The 17,536-nt window shown below is 51.4% G+C and overlaps 1 protein-coding gene across 1 annotated transcript; it reads right to left on the bottom strand.

The window, feature by feature from the left end:
* Nucleotides 1–1,872: 1,872 nt before the first annotated feature.
* Nucleotides 1,873–17,327, bottom strand: CIMAP2 (ciliary microtubule associated protein 2). The gene is made up of 10 exons (XM_087820695.1): nucleotides 16,943–17,327; nucleotides 15,874–16,016; nucleotides 15,265–15,429; nucleotides 14,978–15,100; nucleotides 11,949–12,086; nucleotides 11,662–11,805; nucleotides 9,927–10,088; nucleotides 8,749–8,874; nucleotides 6,843–6,976; nucleotides 1,873–2,064 (listed from the first exon to the last, which is right to left on the bottom strand). The coding sequence occupies exons 1-10, from the start codon at nucleotides 17,325–17,327 to the stop codon at nucleotides 1,992–1,994; spliced, it is 1,593 nt and encodes a 530-aa protein (XP_087676821.1). The 3' UTR covers nucleotides 1,873–1,991.
* Between the last annotated feature and the right edge of the window lie 209 nt (nucleotides 17,328–17,536).

The following is a 17,536-nucleotide window of genomic DNA, read 5'->3' as shown; positions in this document are numbered from 1 at the left end:
GCTTTGTCACCAGGTGGTGATCTAAAATTTTGGCAAGCTAACCCTGTTAAGACTATTCCCTCACCTACAAACTGGGGAGACCACTAGCTATCTCCTGAAATCCATTCCTCCCTTTTTTGGATACACTGCTGGACTACATTTCCCAGCCTCCCTGCAGTCACGTGTGCCCTTGTGTTAGAGTTCTCTAGAAGAATGTGAACAGAAGTAAAAAAACGTATGTGAGGTTCTCCTGGCCCTTACCCCTTCTGTTAGCTGGATGCAGATGACAACCAGGCCACAGGCTGCAGCAGAGTCACAAGTTGGAGGGAGCCTGGATCCCTGAGTTGCTGAAGAACTGCCCATAAATCTGAAGCCTGGCCTGGTTTGTTATGGGAGCAAGAAATACAGTTTTTACTGCAGTTGAGTCACTACGTATTTGGGACTACTTGGAAGAGCAATTCAGCTCACCGTAATTGTTAGAGGTTGTCAGACTTAAGTGAGCAGAGATCAAAGAGTTGAGTTTAGTGCAATAAAGTTTTATACAAATGCATAGATATATGTGACGGATGTTTTCCTAAAATTTGTGTCATGTGGGTGTCCCTAAAGTTGTTTGAAAGGAATCCTTTGGGAAATTAGTTTTCCAGTTGTTCAGTTTCACAAATCTGGATTTTGTGAATTCTCCATAAAGGGGAGAATTTTGTAGTTTAAGCCTTCAATCCCACCCTACATTTGAATTGCATGCAACATATAATGTCTTATTAAACTCCTGTCACAAAAGCAGGCCAGTTTTTATCCCCATTTTAGAAATAAGTGAAGCCCAAGAAAGGTCAGGTGATTTGCCTGAAAACGACGTGGAAGCTGTTAATGAGTTAAACAAGGATGCAGGCTCATCTAGTCTTATACCACCAAAGTGCTCAAAGAGCCTTAGCCGGAGCCAGCTGAGAAGTAGCCCTAGATCTAGAAACAGTGAAATGAAGCCTTTTATGCAGTCAGAGAACCTTTTGCTCCATACAGTAGGTGGTTGTCCCTTCTCAGCATACATGACTTAGAAGTTCATTGGTATCTCATGGCAAAGTATTCAAAAGAACTGCCTAATTTAAAGTTACACAGGCTTCTCATAAAAGGCAAACTCTCCTAATTGGCTGACTTTATGGTAACTGTCACTAATATGATAGCTAATATAGTTGGAAAAAATGTACTTTTTCTATAAGGTAAAGCAGTCTTTTTAAAAAATTTTATTGCATATATTTTTAAACTTTATTTTGAATTAATTTTAGGCTTACAGAAAAGTTGTAATGAGTACAGATTTCCCTAGTCTCTCACCCAACTCCCTCTAATGTTAACATCTTCTATAGAACCATAGTAAAATTACTAAACCAAGACATTACCATTGGCATAATATCATTAACTAAACCATATCACTAACAAATCCTTATTTGAATTTCACCAATTTTAACACTAATGTTCCTTTCCAGAATCCTTTCTAGGATCCTATATTGCATTTAGTTATTTCTCTTTAATTTCTTCCAAACTGTAACAATTTATCAAGGTATAATTAACATATAGTAACCTGCACATATTTTAAGTGTACAATTTGCTTAGTCTTGACATATGTGTGGATAAACCCCAATTATTCATTCATTCATTCACCTGTTGATGGATTTTAATGAGCAAGGAGTCAAGGCTCCCAAAAGTGTCCACTGTATTTCAACCCTTTGGTCCATCTGCTGTCTGGCTCCTATGTTCATGTCACTGGCCGATTTGAATTCTCAGGATAACTGATCTCATATCAAAAGATATCTGGCTCCCGATGTTCCAGCAGATTGTGACCTCCAGATAGATGTCTCCAGTAAAAGTAATCCCACTACATCACCATCTCTCCCCTCTCCCAGGCATTCCCAAGTGGCTTTTCTCCAAGACCCCTCCATTCCCACTTCCACCCTCCCATCCCCAGGTTTGTCCTCAGTCCTTCGGGCCCTCTGGTCACCGCAGGCTGTCCTTCATATTCAGCTTTAAGGAGTAGGATCCGAATTGTAATCCACTGTTGGATGGCACTTCCCCTTAGTAAAAGGTGTACGCCTTTCCCTTTAAAAAGACAGAGAAATAAAATACAACTGGTCCCTTGGAAGGGAGTGAGCCTCCCATCCCTGGAGGGCACCCACAGGGATGAACAGGTACCTGTTGATTGTGCTTCCCAGGAGATCCTACATTGGGAGAGAGGCCAAAATTGATGACCTCCAGAGCGTTTCCATCAAAACAGCCTGGCTCTAAGGAGGAGCTCCCTCTCTACTTTGCACCAAGTTTCGCTCATCAGAGCCCCCAAGGTGCTTCGTCAGAACTTCAAATACAAAATCCTAGCACCTGAAAGATCATTTAGCCCAACCTGCCAGCCCAGAAACATGCTCAAGTGTCTACCCCCACCAAAAATAAAGGGAAAAAGATAGAAGAAAAGAGGAAGGGAGGGAGGGAGGAAACATGGCCTTCCCTTGGAGCTAAGGCCCTATCTTTCCCTGGCAGCATTTTGTCTCCATGGCAATCACCAGACTTCTGTGTTCAGTAGTAAATGCATCGTGGGGCTTGTGGGAAGCAGGACTCCACGCTATACTTCTAAGAGTCCCCCCTTCCTGACTAAACTTCCAAATCTCCCACCACAGCAGCACGCACAGAGGCCCGGGCAGGAAGGCGGCCGGCGAGGGCAGCAGGCTGGGGACAGGAAGAGGAGTCATGGTAAAGGCTGCCTCTGCCTTAGCCTTCGGGTTCAGAGCCTCCCTCTGGCTCGAATCCTCCAGAAAGCTGTGAGGAAAGCGTTAACGTGGAGAGAGGCCCGGGCCCCACCTGTCCTCTTCCTCCTCGCGCTGCGGTGTAGCTGCAGAAACGGGGGGAGCCCCTTCCCGGGAGCTGGGAGCCACTCTGGGCAGGACAGCTACCTGGTTCTCCTTCACGATGTCTGAGTAGCCAGGACGCGCCCGGCACATAGTAAGTGCTTGACTAAGTTTTGAAGACTGCTTGCACGGATGCTGTTGGCTGGCAACGACTTTAGGAAAACACTTTCTCTCTCAAAACTGAGTTATCTCGACTGAAAAACACTGAGAGTAATACCTAGCTTTTAAAGTTACTATGTACAGTAAATACATACAAAATCACTTCGTACATTATAAACTCCAAGAATATAAGAATTTATTATTATTACAAGAAATGGATATTTATGATTTCAGTCTCAGATTTCTAGACAAGGATCATGGCTTTAGTTTAAAATATTGAAAAAGTAGCATGCACCCTGAAGTACTTAGGAGTATTTTGATGTCTGCCATTTACTTTTAAACATATCAAATTAGCCCTAGTCTGTTTAGCTCAGTGGTTAGAGCATCAGCCCGTGGACTGAAGGGTCCCAGGTTCGATCCCTGCCAAGAGAACATACCTTGGCTGCAGGCTCGATCCCAGGCCCAGGTCTGGATGCATGCAGGAGGCAATGCATGTGTGTCTCTCTCACATCGATGTTTCTCTCTCCCTTCCACTCTCTCTGAAAAGCAATGGAAAAAATATCCTCAGGTGAGGGTTAAATAAAAATTAAATAAATTAGTGTATCAAATTATAAGATGATTAATAGATGATAGAAGGATGAGAATGGATGAATGATAGATTAATAGGTATATGTCAAAAGCAAGAAGAATAAAACTAATAATATAACCTAAGTGATAAGTAGGCATACACTGTAAAATCTTTGTAAAATCTTTTCAGTGTTGCTGTATGTTTGAAAAAGTTCATAATACTATGTCAGGTGAAGAAGTTTAAAAGGAAAAATAAACTTCTTGCAAATCAAATGGGAGTTCCCACGTGTTCCTTTCATGGAGTTACCCAGACTCTGGGCCATTCCATCAATGAATGCACTGACCTATCCTTTAACAAATATTCACTGAGCTCCTCTATGTACGCCAGCTAGATGCTGGAGCCAGAGAATAGAAAAGTTCTGTTCGGGGACCACAAACATGAAAAAATATTACAATATACTGGGGAAAGTGCTCCAACCAGGGAATTCACAAGAGACTGAGAATGGAGACACTATCTGGAAAAATCAGGGAAGCCGTCATGTTTAAGCAGGGTTGTGGGAGATGAATAGGAGTTTTCCAGACAAACTAGGACAGGATGTTCCAAGAACAGATCACAGTGTGACCAAAGGCTGGAGAGCAAGGGGGCAGTACAAGGTGAGGCCTGGCCGGAGCACAGACAGCCCATGTTCACACGGCCAGAAGTGGCCAGATGGAACAAAAAGACCTGGATCTTAAGAGCCAGAAAGGTGACCAGATAGAAAACCCGGTCCATTGGGTCCAAATTTAGAAGCACCTATATACCCAGCTCTAAGGAATGGCAAACAAAAGGCTGCCTTTCCCATGCAGGAGTTAAATCCCAGGCTGGCTAGGGACAAGTGCAGAAAGCTGCGGTTTGGCAGGAGGAAGGAGCTGAGGCTTGGGAGTGAGGGGTGAGAAAGATTAGCTGTAACTGCACATTCCAGAAGGAGACTTCGCAACCCTCCCACACACGCCCTCCCTCGCCTGACTGAAGACAGCAACTGTTCAAAGGCATGTTGTGTTCTGCCAACCCCGGGCCTCCTCCAAACCTGGCCGTGGAGGAGAGGCTGAAGCATAGGGTCGGAGTCTGAGCCTCGGCCCCTGGGCCCTGCCCTACCTCCGTTTGGCTGCAGGACTCTGGGCTGTCCCATCACCCCCACCCCTCCAAGCCTCACTTACGTATAAAATGGGGAGGTTGCACTGACAGTCACCCCGGCCTCCTACAGCAGCTGCACAGTCCACGGACTGTCCACACGTTCTCCCCCGCAGCTGCGCCCTCGAGACTGTGGTCACCGCCCTGGGCCCGAGGCCCGGAGGGACAACATCGAGGAGTTGTGAGCATCCGGTGAGAGCTCCTCCAATCATCCGGTCCCCATTCGTTTTTGTTAATTCTTTACTCCTGCTTTATTTTTAACTTATTTTGATTTTATTTTTTTTTTAAAGCAAGTGAAAGAAAAAAAGTTGGAGGAAGTGAAGACAATGCAGGGAGCAAAAGGAAACTTAAGGAAAACTCATTACCCTTAGATGAAAGGACAGGCTGCACACATGACAGAATGGGGTGCTGTTAAAAGAGAAAAAAAACAGCCCGGCTGGGTGTGGCTCAGCGGTGGAGCACGGAGCACAGACCTAGGACCCAGGAGATCGCGGCCAGGGCATATGCCCGGGTTGCGGGCTCCACCCCCAGTGGAGGGTGTGCAGGAGGCAGCCGATCAATGACTCTTATCATTGATGTTCCAACTCTCTCTCTCTCCCCTCCCTTCCTCTCTCTGAAATCAATAAAGATATATTAAAAAGGGGAAAAAAAACACACAAGAGCTCTTGGAAATGAACAATAAGAAGGCAAGAGTAAGGAAGCAATATAAGGACAAGAAAAGCTTACCAGAAAGTAGCACAGAAAAGACAGAGGAAATAAAGGGGAAACAGATAAGAAACTGCGGCATCAAACCATCCATCTGAACGAGAAGAGAGAAAACAGAGAGGAGGAAATGGCCAAAGACAAAGACGCAGAACTTTTCCCAGAACAGAAGGTCCTGAGTTTTCAGAAGGAGGGAACCCACAAAGTACCCAAACCAATAAATGAAAATAAACTCATGCTAAGACCCATGGACATGAAATTTCAGAACACAAGGGATAAAGAGATCCGAAAGGGTCCAGAGAGGAAGATGCAGGCTGCGTACAAAGGACAGAAAACCCGAATGGCACCGGAATCCTCAACAACCATGCCTGAAACTCAAAGGCAACAGAGCAAAGCCTTCAAAATTCCAAGGGAAAATTACTTCCAACATAAAATTTTGTTTCCAACCAAACTATTGATCAGTTGCACGAGAAAAAAAATTTTTTTCAGGAACGCAGTCTATCAAAAATGTTACCTCCTATGACCTTTTCCAAGGAAGCCACCAGAACAAGGGAGTAAATCAAGAAAAGACACGGGACTATAAAAATAAACAGTTGAAAGCTGGTTTCTCTGATCGATCTGATCCTCATGCCCTCACCGGGATTTCCAACAACAAAATGATCAGTGCTAAAGTGCATGCTTCACACTTCCACGTTCCTGAAACAGAACACACCATAACTGATGGCCTCCTAGATCAATAAAATATGGTGGGCCCGGCCGGTGTGGCCAAGTGGTTGCACCAGGAGGTCACTGGTTCAATTCCCAGTCAGGCCAATACAGGCTTGATCCCCGGCAGAGGATGTGCGGGAGGCAGCCGATCGATTGATGTTTCTCTCATCGATGTTTCTATCTCTCTCTCTCTCCTCCCTTCTTCTCTCTAAAATAAAAAATATATATTTAAAAAATAAAATAAAATATGGTGGCCACTGACATTTGCAAGCTGTTTCACACCTAGCCATGATTTTCGTGCACTTTTTCTTTTGGCTTCACAACATCTTAAATGAGCTTTACCAACCCCATTATGAACACCAAGAAACAGATTCCATAGGGTGAAGCCTTGTGAGGCAGAGCCTGAACTGTGTGGGTCATGGGTGGGGAAGTTAGTGTTGATGAGGTCCTTTTCCTTACCATGGCGTCTCATTTCAGTCTCCACAGTCCTCTGCTCATTTGACAGCTGAGGAAAATGAGGCTCAGAGAGGTTAAGTGACATGCCCCACCTCACACAGCCAGTGAGCGCAGAGCCAGGATCTGAACTCTCGCCACTGCCACAGCTGTTTGGTTGGCACTGGGGGCAATAGCTGTGTTCCCATGAGAACCAAGCACAAGGTCGAGGGGTCCTTGCCCACCCCAAAGTGAGCCCTTAGGTGCCCCAGTCCCTCTGCTGGAGCTCCAGCGGCACTCACTGCATGAACTTGTCCCAGGCTGGGTCTGAGGGGTAGCGCTTGGATCTGTCCAGGTACAGGGACCGATATCGCTGCCGATGGTCCTTTGTCTCCATCAGCCAGGTGTTGAGGTAGTAGCCCACCCCCACAGGGTTCTGTGCCAGGGAGGGGGGGCAGGATGTTAGCAAGCTGGACGCCTGGCCTGGAGACTTAATCTGAGGCCTCCTCCCCTTCCCAGGCTCCTCCCTACTCTATCTGTCCTGGGTTGAATTGTGTCCTACCAATAGATGTGGAAGTCCTAACCCCCACTACCTCAGAGTGTGGCCTTATTTGGAGACACTAGTTGCAGATGCAATTAGTTAAGATGAAGTCATACTGGAATAGGGTGGGCTCTTAACACAATGTGCTGGTGTCCTGATATAAGAAGAAACGGGGAGGGGAAGGCCATACAACACAGAGGCAGAAATTGGGGTGACGCATTTACAAGCCAAGGAGTTCCAAGGACTGCTGGCCACTACAAGGCAGGAAGAGGCACGATGGATTCTCCCCAGCAGGTTTCAGAGGGAGCACAGCCCTGCTGACACCTGGATTTCAGACTTCCCACCTCCAGAACTGTGAGAGGAGAAATTGTTTTAAACCATCTTGCTTGTGGTACTTTGCTACAGCAGCCCTAGGAAATTTATATGCCATCCCATGAGACACCTGGGTCGGTCATAGATACAAGAGGTGCCAACAGAGGTTCAGAGAGAAGATCAGCCTGCCCAGGGTGATTAGTGAGGGCAGAAGAAAGTCAGGACAGGGACCCAGCCATCGGAGGAAAGCGGCACCAGGGGTGAGCTGGGAGATACTACGAACCAAGCACTAGTCCAATGTGAAGCTGAACCTGCTGCCAACAAGGGAAAGGCCTGTCTCATGGGGGAGCAGGTGCCCAGCCAGGTGTGTAGGTTCCCAGCCAGATGTGCAGGTGAGCTCAGCCTCTGGAACAGGGGCTTCACCTCAGCCCCTCCCACTTTGGCCCACCCTGTAGTAGCAGCAAGGTCTTTGGCTCTTTTCTAAACATTTTATTTGGGGTGTCAGAGGGAAGACCCTCTTCCCTGCAGGAGATCCATGCTGGAGGTGAGAAAAGGAAGTATGAGGGGACTGACCAGCTGGGCCTCCTGAGAATCAGGGAGGGAGGGAGGTGTGGGCACATTGGGGACCAAGCAGTTACTCAGGCGGGAAAGGAGGTGGGGAGCATTCTGCTCTCAGAGGAGTGGAGCTCAGATGTGAGGGTGGGGATGAGGCAGTGGGAACATAATGAGAAGGCAAATAAGTTACAAGCAAGATGTTCCCAGGGAAATCTGGAGAGGGCTTAAAAATATACAGTTGTTCAAACCCAGACAAAATTAACCAGTGGTGCTGGAAGTCAGGACAAGGGAAGGTTATATCACACACATGGGGTTGGCTGCCTGTGGGGAAGGGGGAGAGAAGGAACACAAGGAGTCCTATGCAACCACCAGCTGCCCCTGAGGCCTCGAGACAAATACAAAGAGAGAATGGAGGGAGCATTCCCCTGGAAAAATAAGAGAATGGGATGGTTCTGGGGTGAGGTCCCTTAGTGCAGTGGTTCTCAAAGTGTGGTCCCTGGGACAGCGGCATCTGCATCACTGGGGAACTTGTTAGACATGTAAGTTCCCAGGCCCCGCCCCAGGCTTCTAAATCAGATGCTCTGGTGTGGGGCCCAGCAATCAGTGTTTTAACAAGCCCTCCAGTATGATGCTAATGCCCACTCAAGTTTGGAAACCAATGCCTTAGAGGAATAAGACAGTGGGAGTGGGTGTTAGTCCCTGGGGGAGAAAAGAGGGGAGATAAGGCTCACTCAGAGCATCAATTCCCAGGGAGCAGGGAGGGTTTGGGGCTCCTCATTACCGGACACAGACCCACTCACCCAGCTTCCCAGAAGCATCTGGTAGGCCCTCAAGCCTGCCCGCTTGGAGGACAGCAGGAACGGGGGCTGGTTGAAGCGTCTGCATTCCTTCTCTGGAGGAAGCCACATACCGGGACCAGACGAGGCCTGGGGGTTAGGAATGAGGCTGAAAGCTGGGGAGGTCTGGCCATGGTCAGCCTGCAGCCAGGGCAGGTGAGCCCTGACAGCCCTGGGCCTTGAGCCAAGGACGGTGGGAGGCCAGCCACCTCCCCACTCACCCGGAGCCCACCCTCCAGGGGTGAAGGTCCCTATGGTGCTCTCATAATCCATGCCACCCATGCTAACCCCCACCCACTAGCCAGACACTTTTCTCCAGGTTCCCAAGGGCCCTCCAGGCCTGGCAGGGTCCAGATTGATGCCCAGACCCCAGCATGGGAAGTGGAAGGCACTCAGACTTTGGAGCTAGATGACCTGGGTTCCAATATGCTCCTTCTTGCCCTTGCTGGGGGAGCCTGGGCAAACCCCTTCCCATCTCTGGTGCTTAGTTTCCTTTTGGGAAACACAAATGGTAATCCCTCCCTGGGGGGAGGTGCTGGAAGGTGCCTGGCCCAGGGCAGGCATTCAGGAAATGTTGGCACTGCTTTTTTCCTTCCTAGACCCCACTCCTTCCCAAGCCCTTAGCGGTTCTCTCAAAGGGGGCAGACCCTGCTGGGGAAAGGAGGTGCCCAGCTAAAGTCAGGGGCCTACTCAGATGACAGGCTGCTGCCCCACAGAGAGGAGCTCAAGACTCCCTTAGCTGGAACAGGTGTGCAGTCCTCTGCTGGGATAGAGCCCTTATTAGCATTCTGCCCTGCCTCAGTGTTCCCCTTTGTTTTCTCCCCAGGGGAAGAAGGGGCAGGGGGAGATCAATGCTAGCTGGGCACTTTCAGGTACCAGGCTCCACGCTATGGACTCCAGTCCTTAACGTCCTGTAATTCTCATAGCTCCCTGGCTATGCTCCTGGTTAGGTCAAGCATGCAAACCAAGGCTCAGAGAGAGAGAGGACTCACCCAGCATGACTGGTGAATGCAAGACTAGGATGGGAACCAAGTGAGTCTGACACCAAAGCTGAGCTTCCCCCCTGAAACAGTCACCCCACACCAGCCCTGCAGGGAGCCTCCCAGGAGAGGAAGACAGGCAGGCCCTGGGGGGACACTGACTAGTTTTCGGGGGCACTGGCTGAGAGTGGTCCAGTAAATCCTCTCTGAAGGGGTTGATGGGTTGCGGGAAAGTTTCGAAAACACCCCGCGCTTCTTATTGTGGTGAGAGTTAAGTTCGTCCACGAAGCTCTTGAAACTCATCAGTTCACTGGGCTTTTTTTTCTGAAAAACAGAGAGGGGAGAAAGGATTATCTATTATGCCAGGGAAATCAAGGGCCCTTTTCTGGAGCCTCCCCAGCAATCAGAGAAAAGCAGGTGGCCACCCAATGAGGCATCACTCCCCACCCCGCCTAAGGATGTCCTGCAGCCAGGCCCTCAGAGCAGGTGAGCCGCAGTCCCCAGCCTGGGGCAGGGTGAGTCTGATGGTCTCTAGCACCCCCACCTGCAGGCCACACCCTACAGCCCAGCTGAGGTTTACCCTTCCCTTCCTTCCTTCCTTCCTCCCTCCCTCCCTCCCTCCCTCCCTTCCTTCCTGGCAGGAGTGGTAGTCCAAACCTCTAAAACCCAGTGTGATGGGGAACCACGGAGGACTTCTAGGACACTGAAACTACTCTGTATGATACAATAACAGTGGGTACGTATCACTGTACATTTGTCCAAACGCGCAGAATGTACAGCACTAAGAGCGGAGCCTAATCTAAGCTGCCGACTCTGGGTGATTAATGTGTCAACGAAGGTTCTCTGAACGTAACAGATGTGCACTCGGCGAGACGCTGGGCGGAGGAGGCTGTGCATTAGGGGACAGGAGATACGTGGGAACTCTGCTTTCTGCTCAGCTCTGCTGTGGACCTACTGAGTGCACAGCAGAGACAAAAAAAATAGGTAACTACACAGATCCTAAAGTCCAGTTGCTCTAAGCGTGAAGAAAGCAAAGCACGAGTGCTATGGATCACACAAGGGGAACTTGATGGGTAAAGGATTGAGCTAAAGTTCCACCTCAGTGCCCTGGCTGGTTTCTCTGAGTGGTTAGAGCGTTGGCCTGTGGACTGAAGGGTCCCGAGTTCGATTTCAGCCAAGGGCACATACCTTGGTTGCAGGCTCCATCCTCAGCCTGGTTAGGGAGCGTGAGGGAGACAGCCAATCAGTGTCTCTCACATAGATATTTCTCTCTCTCTCTCTCTCTCTCTCTCTCTCTCTGTGTGTGTGTGTGTGTGTATATATATATATATATATATATATATATATATCTCCCTTCCACTCTCTCTGAAAAGCAATGGAATAAATATCCTTGGGTGAGGTTTAAAAAATAATAATAGTAAAATAAAAGTCTACCTCAGATTCCCCTCCCAGCCCTCCAGTTCTCTGCCTTGTTAACCTGGGCAGCTTAGCTGGGCCTGTGATGCCCAGGAAGTGTGTCCAGAACAGCAGGACACCCAGGCCTGAGCTGTGAAGGTCCTTGCAGGCTTTGTGGCCAGTCTCCCAACTAGACGGCGCTGTGGCCATCTGCACTGCCTCTGTAGTTCATGCCAGGGCAGAGGAGAGAGAACTGGCAGTGAAGTCAGACAGATGTTCTGGGGTTCAGATCAGTGCTCTGCACCTTACCCGTGGCGTGGCCAGCCTCAGTTTCCTCATCTAACATAGGGAGCCATATCCCGCCCTTGTTGTGAGGGTGAAGTAAGCAGGATATGGGAAGGGCCCTGCATGGTGCCTGGCACACGGGGTGGTGTTCCTGGTGGTAGTAAGGCCTGTTATCCTGCTGGGGAATGCACCCCCCACACCCCAGCTGGGTACTCACCTGCACAGAGTAATGTCCGTAAGGTTGGGGCTTGGTTCGATCACCAGAGAAAATGTCATAGGGGCCGCGGGTGCCCGTGGATTGTTCCAGGTACGCCTCTATGCCACTTTTGAAGGAGTAGGTGCATGGTGCCAGACCACTGCCCTAGAACAGAGCACAGATGCCATTTGTGGGAAGGCTGCTGAACAGGCCCGTGGCCCCCTGGGGTCTTGGTTTCCCTGCCTGCTCTGGGAGTCTGCGCCCAGGACTGGCAGGAAGGCGGCCAGGCCTGGCAGGTGAGGACGTACCTGATGAGCCGAGGGGCGGGGCTTGTTGGCCATCCTGCACATGAGGCCCTCGGAATGAGACCGGTTCCAGGCCTTCTCCTCCAGCTTTATGTATGGGTTGCCCTTCTCCCCATAATTTCCAGGGCCTGGATAGTAGTTCTGTGGAGGGAAGGAGGGACATGGAGGCCATCAGTCCCACTCCTTGTGCTGAGTGCACCGGAGGAAGACACGCCCCCAAGAGGGGAACAGGATTTTCAGGGACCCTGGGTATCAATCCCCCCCAACACACAGTGGGTCCGTCTGTGAACCTCCACCACTATCAGACCTTCAGTTCCAAGTTCAGACTTTTCACCATGGCCCCACTGTCTCTCAACTTATCTTTTACTGCTGCTTTCCTACATCCCCACTTCGGCCTAAGTGGGTCCTTGCTGGTCCCCAAACACATGCCATTCTGCCAACCTCCTTGCCTTTGTTTACTTGTGCTATTATTGCCACCTGAAATGCCCTTCCTGCCTTCTTTGCCTTGGAAAATTCTTCTAATCCTGCAGAGCTAACTCAAATGTCTTCTTTCCTGGGAGTGAAGCCTTCCTTCCCCTATCACCCCAGACAGTTGCTTGCTTTGGTGGTCTCGGAAATTCCATCCTTTACACCCATGTCATAGCCCTGCATCTGCACGAGTGAGTTTCATGCTGTGCTGCGAACATCGCTGTGACCTGGAGGGATCTGGAGTCCTGGGTTCAAATCCTGACTCTGCTGCTTCCTAGCGGAGTGATGTTGGGCAGACCACTTGATCCTTCTGAGCCTCATGGTCCTCCTCTGTCATGTCGGAATAGTAATACTTTCTCCCAGGGTAATGAGGGTAAGATTTTTAAATGTCTACAAAGCCTGCTGCACAGTGCCCAGCCCATAGTGGGCACCGACACATGATAAGTCTTGGAGAGGCTGGGAATTATGACAGGAAGGCTGGAATGACCATCTGGGACCTTGACTGCCAAAGTCAGAAATATGATCTTTGTAGGTGGAGTGAGAAGAGCCACCTACAGTGTAGTTAGGTGGGCAGGTGGAGGTCCTTGGGTAGAGCCCCCCAGGATGTTTGTTGCTGTTCTGCATCTTTTAGCCACGAGGGGTCGCTGCCGCTCCACGATGGCTCAGCCCTTTCCACCTCCCACCCCTAGAAGCCCCGGACAAGCAGCTTCAAACCAGGCAGGCGGAGGGGAGAGGGTGCTCTGCGGGGGGGGGGGGGAGTCGGCTGCTACAGGCATCCAAACTATTCGCCCTCAGAACAGGACTAAACGTTCCCCCTTCCCAGGCCTGTGGTTTCCGGTGTGTTCAGGAGAAAAGCCCTAAGGTAGGAAGCTGGGTCCCTGCATCTTGTGTTAGGTGTTTCACAAGCCTAACATCTTGGTCCTGGAGACAACCCCATGAGATCAAATCAGCACCATGAGCAATTAACAGATGGGGAAACCGAGTCTCAGAGAGGCAAACCTTGTGTCCAAGGTCCCACCTCCAGAAAGGGGCAGTGCGAGGGTTCCAACTCCAAAATCCACAATCTTTCTGAGCCTCTACTGTTTGCCAGGCACCATATAGGCACTGAGGTGGCAGGGCAGTGAGCGCCACAATGTCCCGGGGACCTTAAAGGGTGCCCGTTTGTAAAAGGGTGATGGTAACTGCTGCCCCTGTGGCCCAGGGCTGGGCCCTCCACTGGCAGAGTCTCACCCTTCCTTCAGACTTTCAGGTCCAGAGGTGTGTGTGTGGCCACACACTTGGGCTGACTTGAAAGCCTATGATTTTAACTAGAATGGGATGGTGTCCGAGCTTCTGGGCCCCAGGCACGAGGAGTGATTAATTAGGAGGTAAGGGGGGAATAGAGGAACTGGGACTTACAAGATTTTTTTAGCTGGACCTTGAAGAACAAAAAGGATCCTAGGAGATGGGTGTGGGGCAGGGGGGCAGTTCCCCTACACAGAAGGGCAAAGGCAGGGAGGCCAGAACTCCGTCTTTGAGGTGAGCTGGGAGAGGTATGCTGGGAAGAGGGTGGAAGGGCCCTGGAGGCATTGCCTGAGGCTCATTAAGACCCGATTCTGGAGTGTGAGGGTGCTTAGGAAGGTGCTGGCAATGGAGAAGACCAGGGAGTCCATCAGGAAGCAGCCCCTGGGTGGGGGTGGGGCAGTGGTCTGGGCCAGGGCAGAGCAGTAGGGATGGGAGGAGGTGGGGGGGGGGGCAGAGCACAGACCCCAGGGACTGCAGGGGAGCAGGTGTGCTGGGTTTCTCGCTGTGGTAGCTGGGTGGAGCCACTCCCGGGAAGAGAAGGCCTGGGGGAGATGCTGACATGTGATGGGATGGGGGTGCAGGTTTTGAGGTGCCTGAGGGACCCTGGGGTGGGGATCTGGAGCCATCTGCATGGAGTCTGGCTGGGTGAAAGAGATCACCCCCGAAGCGGGGAGGGCTGGGGAAGAGGAGCCATGGAGGGAGGCTGGTAAAGGAGCTCCAAGGCTGTAGAGTCCAGTGTCCCCAAAGCCAAGAGAGGGGAGAATGCAGAGGGAGGGGTGGTGGCAGCAGCCAGTGCCAGTGGGGGATGGGGTCAGAAAACAGAGGAGAAGGCATTGCCTTTGCAGGGTTCCACAGCCCCATCCCCTCAAGGGGACAGAGTCATGAGACCCTAAAGAAGGCACCCACAGCTTTGGCAGGTGGTATTTATAGACCTGAAGTGGTGGAGGGACCACAGTGGGGACCAGAGACCAGAAGAGGCTACATATATAGATGAATGAGTTTGTTGAGCAGCTAATGTATTCCAGGCTCTGTGCTGGGGACTCAGAGACTGACCAGACCCACCCCTGCCAGCAGGGAACTTCTAGTCTAGTTGGGGGACTAGACTATGGGCTTGAGGCTGTCGCACTGGGAAGCTGAGGGTTGTGGGGACCCAAAGGAGAGCCTGGCCAAGCTTGGGGGGGAAATGGAATGAGAGGGGCGCTTCCAGCACCACCCAGGCTACATGCTCTGAAGAGAGCAGAGGGTGGGAGGGCTCCCACTCCTTACAGGAGAACACCTACCCCGATGAGTCCTCGGAAGCGAACCTCCCCAGAGCTGAGCAGCCCCCGGGTGCTGCATGGCTTCTGCTGCAGCTCCTCTAAGAAGTCTTTGAAGTTGTAGGAGCCGGGCCCCAGCTTTTCCTTCTGCCCCAAGAGAGGAGAGAAGGTGAAAACCTTAAACTTGGGGATGTCCACATGGAGAGGAGCCCAGGGGATGATGGTGTTCCCTAAAGGACAAGCTCTACCTGGGCCCGAGAGGACACTGAGGCCACCAATGGAATGGGGAGGGATGCTGCCAGGGACCTCACCTGCAGCCGCTTCTCTCTCATGATGGTCTGGTACTGGAAGTGGGGCATCTGGGTCAGCCGGGTGGCTTCCTGGGCCTTGGCCCAGCCTGTGCCCACCTCTTTGTTCAGCTTTCTCTTGCTGAAGCAGGTCTCCTTGGTGCCATAGGTCCCAGGTCCTATGTGGGACTGAGTCAGAGCATAGTCAGAGCTGGGACAGCCACACACACACAGTCCACCCACAGAGCAAGTCCTCAGGAAGCCACCACCCTGACCTGGGGGTGACCTGCCCCTCTCTGGCACCACACTCAGCACCTAGCCTGGCACTGAGGGGGGTGGTACCCAAGGTATCATCATGAATTCCTGCCATTGGCTCCTTCACACTCCAGGAAGGAGGAATAACTCATTCAAGAGCCATAGCCAGACAGCGCAAGGGATGGGAATGGAACCCAGGTCTCTGTGGCCCCAACCGTAGTCCTGCCCTGGCTCTAACCAAGCTCTGTGCTGAGGACTGAGGGCATGGAGAGGTGTAAGGCATGTCCCTTACACGGCTCAGCTCACCCACCATGGTGGGGGACTCAGAGGGCAGAGGCCCAACCACGTGGGAGAGTCAGCGAAGCTGGGCAAACTCACGTTGTCCATGGAAAACCTGGAGTACTCCGTGAAGGTACTGAACTTCTTCCGGTCGGGGTAAATAGCAGAGACATCAAACCTGGGGAAGGACAGAGGCCCTGTGAGAGCCCAGCGCCTGGCACCCAGCCCTAGCATGAGCAGTTCTAGGGGCGAGGGAAGGTGACTTTGGAGCTAGGCCACAAAGGATGGGCAGGGCTGCTCCCACCTCCGGGCCTTTGTCCCTCCTGGTTACCTCACCACTCTTGCCTGGTCCCTGCCCACCCCCTCCCCGCTGGGAGCATTTACTAAAAAGTCATTTTCTCAGTGCAATCCCCACCCCACCATCCAGCACTTACCAGCTCCTCCTCCCAGCCGTCTTTTTCTCCATAGACCTTAATTAACACTACCCATCATTTTCTATATTTTCCTTTTTTATTACCCACTCCAACCACCCAGCCCCACAAGAATGCAAACCCCGAGTACAAGGTTTTGCTGTTTTGTTCACTGCTGGATCCCCAGATGCTACAACTGTGCTTGATACATAGTAGGTGATATATATAAAGGATGTCCCCCCAAAATGTATACGTACTGTAACAGCTGATAGCTCAATTTTGAAAATGAAACGTATTTTAATAAACAAACACTGCCTTTATAACTATTCAAAGTGTGTGGATACATTTTGGGAGGGACACTATATATATATATATATATATATATATATAAAATCTTAGGCGGTATATATATATATATATATCTTAATATCATATGTATGTATGAAAGAAAAAAGACCCCTGGTCTGAAATCCTACTCACCGCTTTTAAGCTGAGCGACCCGCTATGAGCCAGGCCACTTGGCCTCTCAGAGCCTGGCACCTAGTAGGTGCTTTTGAAACGATTTTAAATAACTTAATAACGGCGATAAATGGACTCTGGGCAGGGAAGTGCAGCAGGAACGAAGGAGAGAGGAAGCCCAGCCTCCCACCCCTCACTGCCAGTCCCCCTCCCCCAGCTCCCTCCTCCCCCAGCTCCAGCCCCGCCTCAGTGGCCCTCTCTCCCTCTCCCCCAGTCCAGCTCCACCTGTGGCTCTGCACCCCGAAGGGCGCCCCACTGAACAGCTTCGAGAGCATGGCGCTTGGCGGCCCGCCCGCCGCCGAGAGGTCCTTTGAGGGCTGGGCCCCCGCGCTCGGCCGCGCCCCCGCAGCCGCGCTCCGCCGCATGGCCAGTCCGCGCCCCGCAGCCCGGCCGCCGTCCCGGGACCTCCGCGGCTGCCACAGCAACCGGGCTTGAGTTTTGTGATTCGCCCGCGAACCCTGGCCGCGTCTGTGCCGACGTGGCGCCCCCCGGCGGCCGGCGGGCGCCGTCCCCTGGCTTTTCCATTCGGCTGTGCACGTCTTCACCCGCTGCGTCGTCAGAGATCCTTCCCGAGCCCTGCAGGTTCAATGGCCCCTTGCGGTGGTTAGGGTGGATGTCGCGCATCGGCTTTTAGAGTCACTTGTTGAGGAAGCGGTTCAATTTCTCGCTCTCTCTCTCCTTGGGCTCGGCCATGGGCCAGATAGAGCACAGCTTGGGAAATGCCTCTTAGTGTTCCCCTTACGCCCGTGGGAACACTGAGACCCACGGAAGGCTGACTGGGGCCAAGAGGGCACCTGGTTCCTTCTCCCCTTGGGGGAGCGAAGGAGACGGGG

Source organism: Miniopterus natalensis, chromosome 9, assembly GCF_054644295.1.
Source record: "Miniopterus natalensis isolate mMinNat1 chromosome 9, mMinNat1.hap1, whole genome shotgun sequence".
In the NCBI taxonomy this organism is placed as follows: domain Eukaryota; kingdom Metazoa; phylum Chordata; class Mammalia; order Chiroptera; family Miniopteridae; genus Miniopterus; species Miniopterus natalensis.
This window is presented reverse-complemented; position numbering and strand designations above follow the sequence as displayed.

What these genes read in the sequence shown, in the direction of transcription:
- CIMAP2 (XM_087820695.1), bottom strand. Translation starts at nt 17,327, where the DNA reads ATGCGCGACATCCACCCTAACCACCGCAAGGGGCCATTGAACCTGCAG. An exon ending in TGAGAGAGAAGCGGCTGCAG is followed by an intron (nt 15,101 to 15,264) that starts GTGAGGTCCCTG and finishes CTCTTGGGGCAG; the next exon opens with AAGGAAAAGCTGGGGCCCGG. An exon ending in CCCGCCCCTCGGCTCATCAG is followed by an intron (nt 11,806 to 11,948) that starts GTACGTCCTCAC and finishes GCTCTGTTCTAG; the next exon opens with GGCAGTGGTCTGGCACCATG.